Source organism: Ahaetulla prasina, chromosome 13 (genome assembly GCF_028640845.1).
Source record: "Ahaetulla prasina isolate Xishuangbanna chromosome 13, ASM2864084v1, whole genome shotgun sequence".
NCBI classification, from domain to species: Eukaryota; Metazoa; Chordata; class Lepidosauria; order Squamata; family Colubridae; genus Ahaetulla; species Ahaetulla prasina.
In genome coordinates, this window is record NC_080551.1 from 2,843,625 (window position 1) to 2,856,754 (window position 13,130).

General features: G+C 42.7%; 1 protein-coding gene across 1 annotated transcript in view; it reads right to left on the bottom strand.

Annotated features, from left to right (window-relative positions):
• The window catches only part of IQCH (IQ motif containing H), an 84,410-nt gene that overhangs the window by 48,898 nt on the left and 22,382 nt on the right, over positions 1 to 13,130 (bottom strand). The window contains exon 5 of the mRNA XM_058156780.1: positions 9,873 to 10,048. Within this exon, the coding sequence (XP_058012763.1) occupies positions 9,873 to 10,048 (176 nt within the window). The remainder of the gene's footprint in view (positions 1 to 9,872; positions 10,049 to 13,130) is intronic.

The window sequence follows — 13,130 nt, forward strand, 5'->3', positions numbered from 1 at the left end:
GGAATTTAAGGAATCTTTTATTATTTGAACAATCCACATAGAATTATTATTTATTTGCTCTGGGTCTCATTATTTGCTCCTTCTGAAAGTCCAATAAATGGGTTTTCTCTTGACGACCCCTACAGAAATGAAATGGATCAATAGAATTGTAAAGATTGCACCAATGGAAAGAATTATGAGCTATCTTTAAGTGAAAATTGAACTGTGCCTTAAATTATTGCCACCTTCCTTTGATTATTTAATACCTCCCGCCAGTATTTCATAAGGAGCTTACAGCTGGAAATGAAAGTAACATGAGACAAATAGACGTGAAAGTAGAATTTCAAGGTACAGGTCAAAACAATGACAATAACATTGTAGTCAACATGTTGGGCACATCACACTGTAGTACATTATTTTTATATAACTATGAATAATAGTTCAGGATATAAATTGACCTGCCTGCATTATCTACTTTTTATCTAATGAGAAGCTCACAGCCTGTGGCCCCCAATTTCACACTTAGCTCCCCCAGACTGGGACACTAGATTTTCTAGCAAAATGGCTGAATTTTGGCAATGTTTATTGATTTCAGTGAGTGAGTGCAAAGGAGGGAGGGAGGAAGGAAAAGAGAGGGAGGGAGCAAGAAGGAAGGAAGGAAGGAAGGAAGGAAAAGGGAGGGAAGGAAGATGTTCTGCTTCCCTGAAAATCCTCATTCTTTCACTAACATCCTTACAAATCAAACATTTGTCTTCTTGGGAAGGTCTCGGTATTGTTGGTAAGTGAGGTTACAGTCCTTAAACCTGCAAAAATGCCTACGCTCATTATAGGGATAATACCTTGGAAGCTCATAGATCAGCTGAGGATATCTGACCTCATAAAATAATCATCTGCCAGTGCAGCTATTTTCTCTGGTACTGAGGAAACACCAGTCTTCTAAAGCAGGGGTCTCCAACCTTGGTCCCTTTAAGACTTGTGGACTTCAACTCCCAGAGTTTCTCAGCCAGCTTTGCTAGCTGAGGGACTCTGGGAGTTTAAGTCCACAAGTCTTAAAGGGACCAAGGTTGAAGACCCCTGTTCTAAGGTATGGGAGATGCCCATTCATTACAAAGCAAGGATGGGTGAGAAGCCACACAGCCCAGGGAGTCTTCCAATACAGCCAAGGATTGGCTTTTTGAGGCTTTTTTCAGACCATTGCCTCAACCTCTAACCATCTTTAGGTTTTCCGAGAGCACAAGCAGGTAGAGGATTTTTTTTCACCTAAAAACATCATTCACTGAAAACGGGAAAAGTGAATGTTATAAATAAGTATTAACCTAATTGTTCGTAATTGCTACTGGTGCTCCAGAACACTTCAATCTTTGAAAACTAGTAAGAACCGCACTTTAAAAAGCAATGCTTTGAGGCAGGAAGGAGACCCATTCAGGTGTTTTCGTTCTGGAAAGCTCAACCTGGAGAAGTGCCCAATGATGTTCTAATGATGCATGCTTCCCAGCAAGCACCTGTACACTGAGCCTGAATGTCTGCAGGAGAGAATCCAGTTTGGCTCCCACAGATAGGATCTGGCCCAAATGGAAGCAATATGCATAGAGCTGTATACCCCAAATCTTCTGTCCTCCAGACATCCATCTTTTTCCACGCATAACTGCTGTAACTTTGGGAGCCAATGTTTTTTTCCATGACATCAGCAGAAGCTGGAAACTTACCTAGAACTGGATGGGCTGAGTGCTGAGCAAGGAAAACTCATACATAGGCTCTCTATGATTCAACCGCAATGAGTCATTTGATGACACACTACACTTATATCGATAGAAAAGAACATGTATAGCTCTGGGTTGAATTGCGGGGGGCGGTCTTTCGTGCTCTCTGAGCTTGGTGGTTTTTTTGCAGCATTGATGATGTTGCCTTGTTTGATAATGAAACATTTGCAAGAAAACCACCATGCTCAGAGACCACCAAAGACACCACATTGATATCTTGCTTGCTTGTAATTCTTTAGCAATTCTGTCTAATGCTATAGAATAGGGGTCTCCAACCTTGGCAACTTTAAGCCTGGAGGACTTCAACTCCCAGAATTCCCCAGCCAGCTTTGCTGGGAGTTGAAGTCCACCAGGCTTAAAGTTGCCAAGGTTGGAGACCCCTGCTGTAGAAGACTCTTAATTTTTATATGGTCAAAAGGGTACCATCAGAACTTCCATCTCCTTCCTGCACTTTGCAAGTGTTCAATGCCAGTCTGCCATGGACCCTGGGGGGGAAGATGGAAGAAGGAAGGGTGAATGTTTGGGGGAAAGTGAAACGGGTGGAAAGAAGCATGCCTCTCCAAGACGAGTTCTCAAGTTTGTTTCTCTGGGAGAGGAATGCAGCTGCACCAGCGACTGTTTCAAAACCACATCTTTTAAAACTGATTGGCAACTGGGGGGGTGGGGGGAGAACCAGTAAGGGGAAGTGTCTGGGAGGGAAAAAGTTATACCTAAGGATTTGGCACGCGAACCTCAGTTCCAGCTTTGCTTTATTGTAACCCACTCGACCTTTAGTAAACTATACCTTTCTCAAAAATGAAGTCAAGGATCGTTCTTGCTTAAAGGTTCAAGTTGAGGCAGGGCTGACAGGTACATGAACTATTTTTACTTTTGATTTCATTGACAAAACCTATATCCACAGCACTCCATTCCATCTCCATGTACAAGATTGTACATATCATCCCTAAAATTGGGTCAATTTAGAACTGGAAATGCCTTCATTTCCCCCGCCAACTCTAATTCAAAACATGCACTCTCTATGAAGAATAAGCTGCGGTCCTAGATTGATCTTCACAGTCTCAAATGGTCCCCTATAACAGGGGTCTCCAACCTTGGCAACATTAAGCCTGGAGGACTTCAACTCCCAGAATTCAACTCCCAGGATTTCAACTCTCAGAATTCTGAGAGTTGAAATCCTGGGAATTGAATTCTGGGAGTTGAAGTCCGTCAGGCTTAAAGTTGCCAAGGTTGGAGACCCCTGCCCTATAAAACTGAGAAGTATATTGAGGGACAAAAAACCTTAACAAGGGTGTCTTTTCACTGGGTGTCCAATTCATAAAATCATATTGTGATTGCGGGGAAGGGTGGGGAAGTGCTCAAAAATGCAGATAGTAGCAAATAAGGCAAGGAATTCTCCATGAAATTTAGGTAGCTGTAAAATCGGCACATTGCTTCAATAATTATGTAAATGAGTTCCTGTATTTTAGATGCATTTGCAGGATAATTCAAGTCCTCTGTTTGGGAACTTTATTATGAAAAAAAAAGTACTGTGAATTATTGTTCAGATCTTTATTAAGCTCAGACAATTAGCAATTGTTATTGCTGTTATTTGGAGAAAAATATACCATTCACGCCAACTGAATTTACTTCCAAGCAAACTGTGAGAACTTTAAAGAGGGATGGACTTCAATTCCCAGAAATCTCCAGCTAGCATGGCTGCCTAGGGAATTCTGGGAATTGAAACCCACTCATTTTAAAGCTGCCAACATTGAGAAACGCTGTTGTGAGGTCTCAGATGGAGCTTGGAGATTTTGTTGACCCCCTCATAAAACCACGGCAATGGTGAAGGCAGCAAATCAAGAGTGCCCATCATCAGAAGGAGGCAAACTATACCCAGGGCTGCAGTCTCCTGCCATTTTTATTTTCAGAGATTATCTCTGTACTTTGTGTGGAACCAAGTATCCCCAAAGCTTTAACTAAAAACTGTCTACTATTGACCTCACCCCATTCCAGGAGGTCTATAAGGGGCGTGCATAAGAGCACCAGCGTGCCTACCATTCCTGTCCTATTGTTTCCTTTCGTTATATCCAATTAATATAGTTATCACATACTTATGCTCATATATATGCTTATATATTATATAGTTATTTTCATGCTTATGCTTATATATACTGTTGTGACAAATAAAAATAAAATAAAATAAATAAAGTAGGCTCTCTTAGTGGAAAGATGCTTGAAGTTGGTGCTCTGCACTGCAGAATATATTGTTGCCCAAACATAATTTTTTTCCATTAAAAAAACAAAAAATCAAGGAAAAAGCACCTGAGCATTACACCAATGCCTTGAATAAAAAAATATGGTTGAACAAAGGTTTGCACTCCAACCGTCTGGCAAAGGAACCCATAGCTTTCAGTAATGGTATGTGGGGATGACCTTGGAGACTGGGGTTGGGGGAGACGCTGCCAAGGAACGGTCAGATAAGCGAAGACGTAGCCTGCAGCTGCACAATGGGTGGAGAAAGAGGGTCAGAAGGGACCCTATGACTTCTTTGGCTGTAAAAGAGACAGTGGAAGATTTGTACTTTCCGACTTTCGAGACTGAAGTCAGCCTTCCTGAGCAGACTAGAAAGGAAACACGGCCATGTTTATTCTATTTTATTGTAAGGCTACATTAACAGAATTGTGCAAGGCAAATGCACAATGTCCCCGGATAACATTGCAGGATCCAATTTGGGTCACATTCATTTCAGGCTCCAGGAAAAGCCTGAAAGCTGGGAAGATTAAACCTCTGGTCCCGGTGACCGACCCAGATTGGACCTTGCACAATTGTGCAAGTCTGAAAGTACTAATCTTCTCCTTTATAGCCCCAAAACTAGGGAGGGTCTCTTCTGAACCTCGTTCTCTGCCCATTATACAGCTGAGGGCTATATCTTCTCTTCTCTGATTGTTCCCCTAGGCAACATCTCTACTCCTCCCTTACTGACCATTCAGGAACTGAGTCAATTATAGACCTCAGTCCGCTGGTACTTTGGCAGTAGACGTTGAGCTCTATCCAAGTAAGAATGGAGGGAAAAGAAATGGCGCCTCTGAATAGTCTTAGCTCAGATTTCCTGACCTACCCAATCCGTGGTCAGTCTTACCTGCTGCCTGCTATAGATGTCATACTGCCCGGGAGGCACCGGAACATCTGCAGCATCAAAGACTCTTTTGTTTCCGGACTTGGTGCTGTAGAGATGAGCCACTTCTGGATCAGAGCCGAGAATGGGCAAGTCTAGGACATCGGCCACTTCCAGGTCATCTTGGTTCAGAAGGCCTCCCACAATATAGGCTTCCTGGCCTTGGACCAGGTTTCTGACCCTCTTAAGGGTCTTGGGGCTGTATTTCAAGAAGGTAGCCAGGGACATGGGGCGGTTCTGGAGGAGGAAGACATTAGTCTCGTTAAGAAGTGCGCTTTCTCTTCCTTCCACCGAGCTAATTTATAATGTTGAGTGCAATAAATACATTATTAATAGCAGGCTGGGTTATGACCTATCCTGTAGCGTAGCAGTTTAAATTGATAAAAGCTGTTGGGGTGAGGTTCCATAATCACTCACATCTTTAGTGTGTCGGAAATGGGCTCGCTGGGAATAAAACTAATTACTACACATCTGTATTTATTTGATCCATGCGGAATTCTCCTTCTGTCACTCGGAAGAGAAGCTTCCAGCCCTCGGATAACAGTGATTCATCTCAACACTTCTGGCACCGTTTGATTCTACCACGTCAGGGGGAAAAAATCAATACCAAAAAAAAAAGAAGAAGAAGAAAAAAAAAGAAGAATGCACACCAAGCCGTCCGAGTTTGTATTTCAGCCCACCAAGATCAGAATTTTAAATAGCTCTTTCAGCAAATGATTTCATTTACAAAACACCTTTTACGTGCCATATTCTTTTCCACAGGATAAATCGTTTCATTAGCTACAAACCTTTTCTGCAACAGTCGTTGAAGTCAAAAAGGTTTGTTTAAAAGATTAGAAGACAGAAGTTTGGAATGTATCACAAATTCTGTTTTCAGTGCAACTCCACAACATATAGACTGTATGTCAGAAAACTGGTTGTTCGCAAACATAAATTGTGCCGGAATATTCATCTGGGATCTGTGATTGCCTGAAACTCTCTCTTAATGATACTCTCAGTAGCAAGCCTATTTTGTCTTTATAATCTGTAAAATGGCCTGCTATAAAGTGCACCTAAAATAGGGGAGGAATAAACGAAAAATACGTAGAAATGGATAAAAGCATAAACCTGTGCAGGAATCTGGCAACAGCATAAACAAGTAAGACAGGTTGTACCTAACCAACTGGTAGTATTTAGGGCATATTCTCCTGGAGACTTGTATTGTGTTCTGTTATTGTATTGAATTGCATTGCATTGCATAGCACAACATTGCATGTAAAGCCACTATATTGTAAATCCATCCCCTTTAATTATAGTGATAGATAGGAAAAAGCTTAACACCATCATATGCTAAAATCTAAATGTCTGCATGGGATCCAAAACTCCAGAGCCCCCATGCCAGGGGTGAAATCCAAATTTTTTTACTACCGGTTCTGTGGGTGTGGCTTGGTGGGCTTGGTGTGGTGTGGCTTGGTGGGCGTGGCAGGGGAAGGATACTGCAAAATCCCCATTCCCTCCCCACTCCAGGGGAAGGATACTGCAAAATCTCTATTCCCACCCCACTCTGGGGCCAGCCAGAGGTGGTATTTGCTGCTTCTCCAAACTATTCAAAACTTCCGCTACCGGTTCTCCGCTACCTGCTAGATTTCACCCCTGCCCCATGCCTTTTCAAAGATACAGACACTCTCTGAAGTCATCTCATCCTCTACTTCTGAAAGTCCCCAGAGTGCCAAAGAATGACCAACGAAGCTCAGGACCTTCTCTGTCTATGTAAGCCGCCTAAAGTAGCCCCACAGCGAGATAGGTGGCAAATAAATTTAACAAATAAATAACTAATGAATGAATGACTACACACCCAGAGATGTTCTCCAAGAAATCTGACCTTATTCTGTTTGCAATTTTCTCATGTTGCATTTTAGGCTGACTGAGCTCTGATGTTATGTTTACATACAGGTAGTCCTCGACTTACGACCACAATGGAGCCCCAAATTTATGTTGCTAAGTGAGACATTTGTTGAGTTTTGCCACATTTTACAATCTTTCTTGCCACGGCTGTTAAGTGAATCGTTGCGGATGTTAAGTTAGTAACATGGTTGTTAAGCAAATCTGGCTTCCCCATTGACTTTGCTTGTCAGAAGTTCACCCAAGCGGGGATTACATGACCCCAGGACACTGCGACCGCCATACATGTGAGTCCGTTGCCAAGCATATGAATTTTGATCATGTGACCAAGGAGATGCTACAGCAATCATAAGTGTAAAAAATGATCATAAGTCACTTTATTCAGTGCCGTCGTAACTTTCAATGGTCACTAAATGAACTGTTGTAAATTGAGGACTAACTGTACATGACAGTTGCACATTTGCAGTTCTAATTTTAATACCAGGATTTAGCTTTCTTTAATAAAGAATTCATTTTCTGCTCATCCAAGTTATTGAAAATGCACTCTTTTATGCCCCACGCACACGTGCCTACTGGCCTATGTTTATTTTCATTTCTAATAGTCAGTAACAAACTTACTGCTTACGTAATAGACAACACAAATGGGCAACACAAAGCTAATAAACTGTATTCAGCAATCCAGATGTTCTGAGGCACAATTTTCCTCTTTCGTCTGGCCAAAAAGAGGCTTGTATCACAGCTTCTGGAAGGTGGCAGCAAGCCATGTATTTAACGTCTGTATAAAAACAATGAATCGGCTAAACTATACCAACAAGCTTGTAACAGCACAAAATTTAAGAGCCGGCAGATATGCCTGTTGTGATAGTACAAGACAAACAGAGTTCTTGTAGAGAACGGCATCATAATTTTATAGTTCTAATAATGACCCAGAAATCTTCTCGCAGTGAAAAGGATGCACAGAAATGAATAAGCAACCCTTGGGATACAGACAAGATCACCAACTTCAACAGAGTTTATGGGACTTGCCTAAGACCCACATTTATTGCATTGCAGCGGGATAAAAAAAAAAAAAATCTAGGGGACCAGAGAACCTTTCCTTTAGAGCGGATATATTATTTTTTATTTTTTTTATCTCACCTTACTGATTTTTTTATAAATAGCTCAAGGGAGCGAACGTGTCTAATACTCCTTCCTTCTATTCTTCCCCCAGCAACCACCCTGTGAGATTGCTGTGACAGGCTGGGGAATAAGAGGGTTCAAAACTACAACTAATCCAGCACCCCTCAATTAAAAACAGAAAGTAATTCAAGGGCACATAAAGGAATTATTTATATATTGGATTTTGCTACAATAATAAAAACGAGAGAGGGTAAAGGAGCATAAAACACAGAAAAAATTCTGAACTTGTGTTGTTTTTACATGTCTTATACTGTAGACCAGGGGTGCCAAACTGGCGGCCCGCAGGCTGGATGCCTCTCGCGCAGGCCACGCCTACGCCAGCTCCATGATGGGGAAAAATGTCACAAAACGTCACGTGACGGCAATGTGACATGGCGAGTTTGACACCCGTGCTGTAGACAGTCCATCATAAGGTTGAAATCCCATAGGCCAGCATGGAAAAGAGCTATTCACTTAGCACCTACCCAGTTTAAACCCTGAGAAAGCCCAGAGAGAGGAAGGGTCCCGGGTTCCCCCTTGTGGCCTGACCATTAGTGAAACCTTGGCCAAACCACCTAGTTTTGACCTGCCTTGCCCTGTCTGGCCGAAATCGAACAGAATTAGGTGTGGTCCTGGAAGACTTGCCTCTGCCCTGGATCAGTGGGGATGGAAAGACTCCCCTTGTTGAGATTGTGATACTGAAATGCAACTATTAAACACATTGTGCAAGACTGGCCACGACAAAGTGCGTTCTCTGGTTCCCTAGGAGATCTGCATGAAGCAACGCCAGAGACGATGGCCTGGATGGCTGACCTGGGCATCCGGTTTTGAGGCCACTGCGATTCACCCATAGAATGTTTATCTATAATTACGTGGACTGTGTATATGTTTACTTCTCTTCCGCCATGTTCTCATCATATGCTAAATAAATAAATAATGTCTTACAGAATCATAGGGCTGGAAAGGATTTAGAGGTCTTCTAGTCCAGCCCCTGCTCAAGCAGGAGACCTTATTCCTTTCCAGACAAACGGCTGTCCAGTCTATTTTTGAAAATCTCCAGCACCCACAACTTCTGGAAGCAAGCCTTTCTACTGATTAATTCAGGAAATTTCTGAATTTAGTTCCAGGTTGGATCTTTCTTTAACAAGCTTCCATCCACTGTGTCTTGTCCTACTATCAGATTTGCACCTGAGGGTAGGGCAATATATAATAGAAAATATAATATAGAATATTTTATCTACACACACACATATACATTCATACATACCAGTGGTGGGTTTCAATTTTTTTTACTACCGGTTCTGTGGGTGTGGCTTGGTGGGCGTGCCATGGTGGATGTGGCAGGGGAAGGATACTGTAAAATCCCTATTTCCTCCTGATCAGCTGGGACTTGGGAGGCAGAGAATAGATGGAGGTGGGGCCAGTCAGAATTTTTACTATTGGTTCTCTGAACTACTCAAAATTTCTGCTACCGGTTCTCTAGAACTGGTCAGAACCTGCTGAATCCCATCTCTGATACATACATATACAGTGTGTAATACATATACATATGTAATTGTGTGTGTTTGTGTGTATAAAAGAATATATAATAGAAAATAAGAACTATCTGCACACTTCAGCCACAGGATATGTGAGCAGTATTTTGTGCGGTTTGCTTTCCATCATGTGCTCAACCTCTGAAGTTCATCGTCTTAAAAGGGGCCAGGCGTCGGGCAGAAATCAGCAGCGAAGGCCTTAGCTGAGCTCAGCTTTCAGCCTGAAAAACTCAACTGGGCTTTTATTTTCTAACACTCTTTTAACTAGTCACTTAATCTGTGCAGCTCTTAACACTTGCAATAATATTTCACTGATGGGTACCAGAGCGTGTCAAGTTATAAAATTTCCAATTTAATTTTACGGCATTCCCCTCAGCTATAGTAATTAGAAGATACAAAACTCACAGGAAAACTGTTGATGGCTTCAGGGGTGAGGATTTTGAACCTGTCCTGTAGGTCACCAATGTCCTCGGGGTTCCCAGACCGAACGGCTGGCTGCAGACCCAGGAGTTTATTGTAGTAGCGCAGCAATTCTTCACTTAATTCTAAGGGGCAAATATAGATGACGTCCACATTTGGATCTTTAACGGGAGAAAAACAACAACAAGAAGAAGACACACTGATAATCGTTGACAAAAAGGTAACATTGCTTGAGGTTTCCCCATTATCCTATCACCTGAGAAAGTAGGCATTTTAACTTTTTGTTCCTTTTGATTCCTCAGTTCCATCCTGCTTACTAAAGGCAAAACAGCTTGCAGAACAACTGGCTTTCAGAATGAAGCCTGCAATGTACTGGCACAAAATCTCAGGTAACGCAGCTGAATGACTGGCTTTGTAACTTGACCGGAAGGATGTGTGGTTTGGAAAACGAAATTCAACAGCCTCTGTCAGTGTTTCTCAATATCAGCAACTTTTAAGATGGCTGGACCGCAGCTCCCAAAATTCCCCAGCCAGCACTCTAGATCAGGGGTCTCCAACCTTGGTCCCTTTAAGACTTGTAGACTTCAACTCCCAGAGTTCCTCAGCCAGCCTCGCCTCACTTCGCCTCGCCTCACCTCGCTTTGCTGGCTGAGGGACTCTGGGAGTTGAAGTCCACAAGTCTTAAAGGGACCAAGGTTGGAGACCCCTGCTCTAGATGGGAATTCTGGGAATTGAAGTCCACCCATCTTAAAGTTGCTGAGGTTGTGAAACACTGGACTTGTTGTGACTCCACCCCCCAAGCCTATTCTCATGGAGGAGAGTGACTCGGCGAGTGAGGGAGAGGAGCCAGCAAGGCCTCCCTCGCCAGGACCCTCCTCGCTGGCACCACCCCAAGTTTCAGCTGCAGGCCAGGAGGAGGAGCTGACAAGGCCTCCCTCTCCCACACCCTCCTCCTCCCTGGCAACGCCTCAAGTCCCAGCTGCTGACGATCAATCCTGGATTGATCCGAGGCAGCAACGAAAAGATAAGCGTGCGCAGCAGAGGAAAAGGTGTGGCAGGCTCAGAGATTGCTGAGTCACTGAGCCACACCCCACAGGGTATAAAAGCGGGTGGAGCTGCCATGTGGCCCTTGTGACGGACATAAAAGCTACCAAGGGTGCACTGCAGCTCAGTTGTTGGAGGGTTAAAGGCCTTTGTCAGTGAGTTTTGGCAACGGATCTTGGACACGAGATAATGGACTCAGAACTTGGCAGGCCTTTGCACAATCACTGCCAAGTATTTCCTCAACTGAAGAAAATCAGGTCTGTGCAAATAAAAAGACTGGGAGACAGGCATCTTTGCGTTTGCTCTGTGAAGTGGGGAGGGGGACATAACAGGACTATACAAAGCTCAGCTAGCGGCTCTTAGCACAGACAGTCATCTCATAAAATAAATAAATAAATAAATCTTGCTTTGTATAGTTTTTTTCCCCCAAAGAAGGTCCTAGTATGGAGCAATTGAAATGCTTCCTTAGAAGTACTTCTCAGCAGTGAGCTTTGTGCCCTCCAGTTCAGTGGTGGGTTTCAAACATTTTTACTACCGGTTCTCTGGGTGTGGCTTGTGGGAGTGGCATGGATTGGTGGGTGTGGCTTGGTGGGCGTGGCAGGGAAAGGATACTGTAAAATTGCCATTCTCACCCCACTCCAGGGGAAGGTTACTGCAAAATCCCCATTTCCTCCTGTCAGCTGGGACTTGGGAAGCAGAGAATAGATGGGGGTAGGGGGCAGACAGAATTTTTACTACGGGTTCTCCAAACTACTCAAAATTTCCACTACCGGTTCTCCAGAACTGGTCAGAACCTGCTGAAGCCCACCTCTGCTCCAGTTGCATTTTTGTTGGAAGCATCTTGATATACAGTATTTCCCTTCTCATCTTAAACTTAAATATCCTCAATTCCTTCCCTCTCTTTTCACAGGACCCGATTTCTACTCCTCACTGCACTTATTTTGAATCCTACTTGAAATGTAGTGATCAGAATTTGAGAGAGTATTTAAAGTAGGCTTTGATCAACATGACATGTTTGATTCTACATGACCTGAGTTTAACTCAAAGAATCATCTATTACAATGTCCTTCCTGTCGAAGACTACTTCAGCTTCAATTGCAACAATACACAAGCACACAATAGATTTAAGCTTAATGTTAACCGCTCCAATCTTGATTGTAGAAAATATGACTTCAGTAACAGAGTTGTTAATGCTTGGAATACACTACCTGACTCTGTGGTCTCTTCTCAAAATCCCCAAAGCTTTAACCAAAAACTGTCTACCATTGACCTCACCCCATTCCTAAGAGGTCTGTAAGGGGCGTGCATAAGAGCACAAGCGTGCCTACCGTTCCTGTCCTATTGTTTCCTTTCGTTATATCCAATTAATATAGTTATTATATACTCATGCTTATATATATGCTTATGTATTGTTTAGTTATTTCATGCTTATGCTATATATACTGTGTGACAAAATAAATTAAAAAAAATTAAAAAAATTTTAAAAAAGCAGGCTGTAATGGAATGATTACTTCCTGTGATTTGGAAATTGTACTTCTGTTGATGTAGCTTAAAACTGCCTTTGCTTTCTTCCCAGCCTCAATGTGCTCGTGATTCACAACCAGCCTGCCTCCGCTTAGTATTTCAAGATCTTCAGCAGGTGTGGAGACCCACTGACAAAACACCTCAGCCCTGGAGAACAAGCTTCACAGTAGTAAGAGAATAAGTGGGCAGGTAAATTAAGCACTTGTACGAGATTAAGTATTAAGATCAGGAGAGGCAGTTTTTCCCCCTTTGGGAATTAATGCCACAGCATCCCAAGGAAAAAGAAAGGTAGCAGATCAGCAATCTCTCTTATGTACTGACTTTTAATAACAGAATAAAAGAGTTGGAAGGGACCATGGAGGTCTTCTAGTTTAGGGGTCTCCAACCTTGGCAACTTTAAGACTTGTGGATGTATTCCTCAGCCAGCTTTGCTGGTTGAGGAACTCTGGGAGTTGAAGTCCCCAAGGCTTAAAGTTGCCAAGGTTGGAGACTCCTGTTCTAGTTCAAACAGGAGAATCTATACCATTTCAGACAAAATGTCTAATTTCTTCTTTAAAACTTCCAGTGATGATATCATCATCATTATAGGTGATTTGAAGAAGTTGTGAAAAACAGAATTTGATTAGTTTTCTTGATTAGTTTCCATCTATTGCTTCTTCTTCTGCCTTCAGGTGC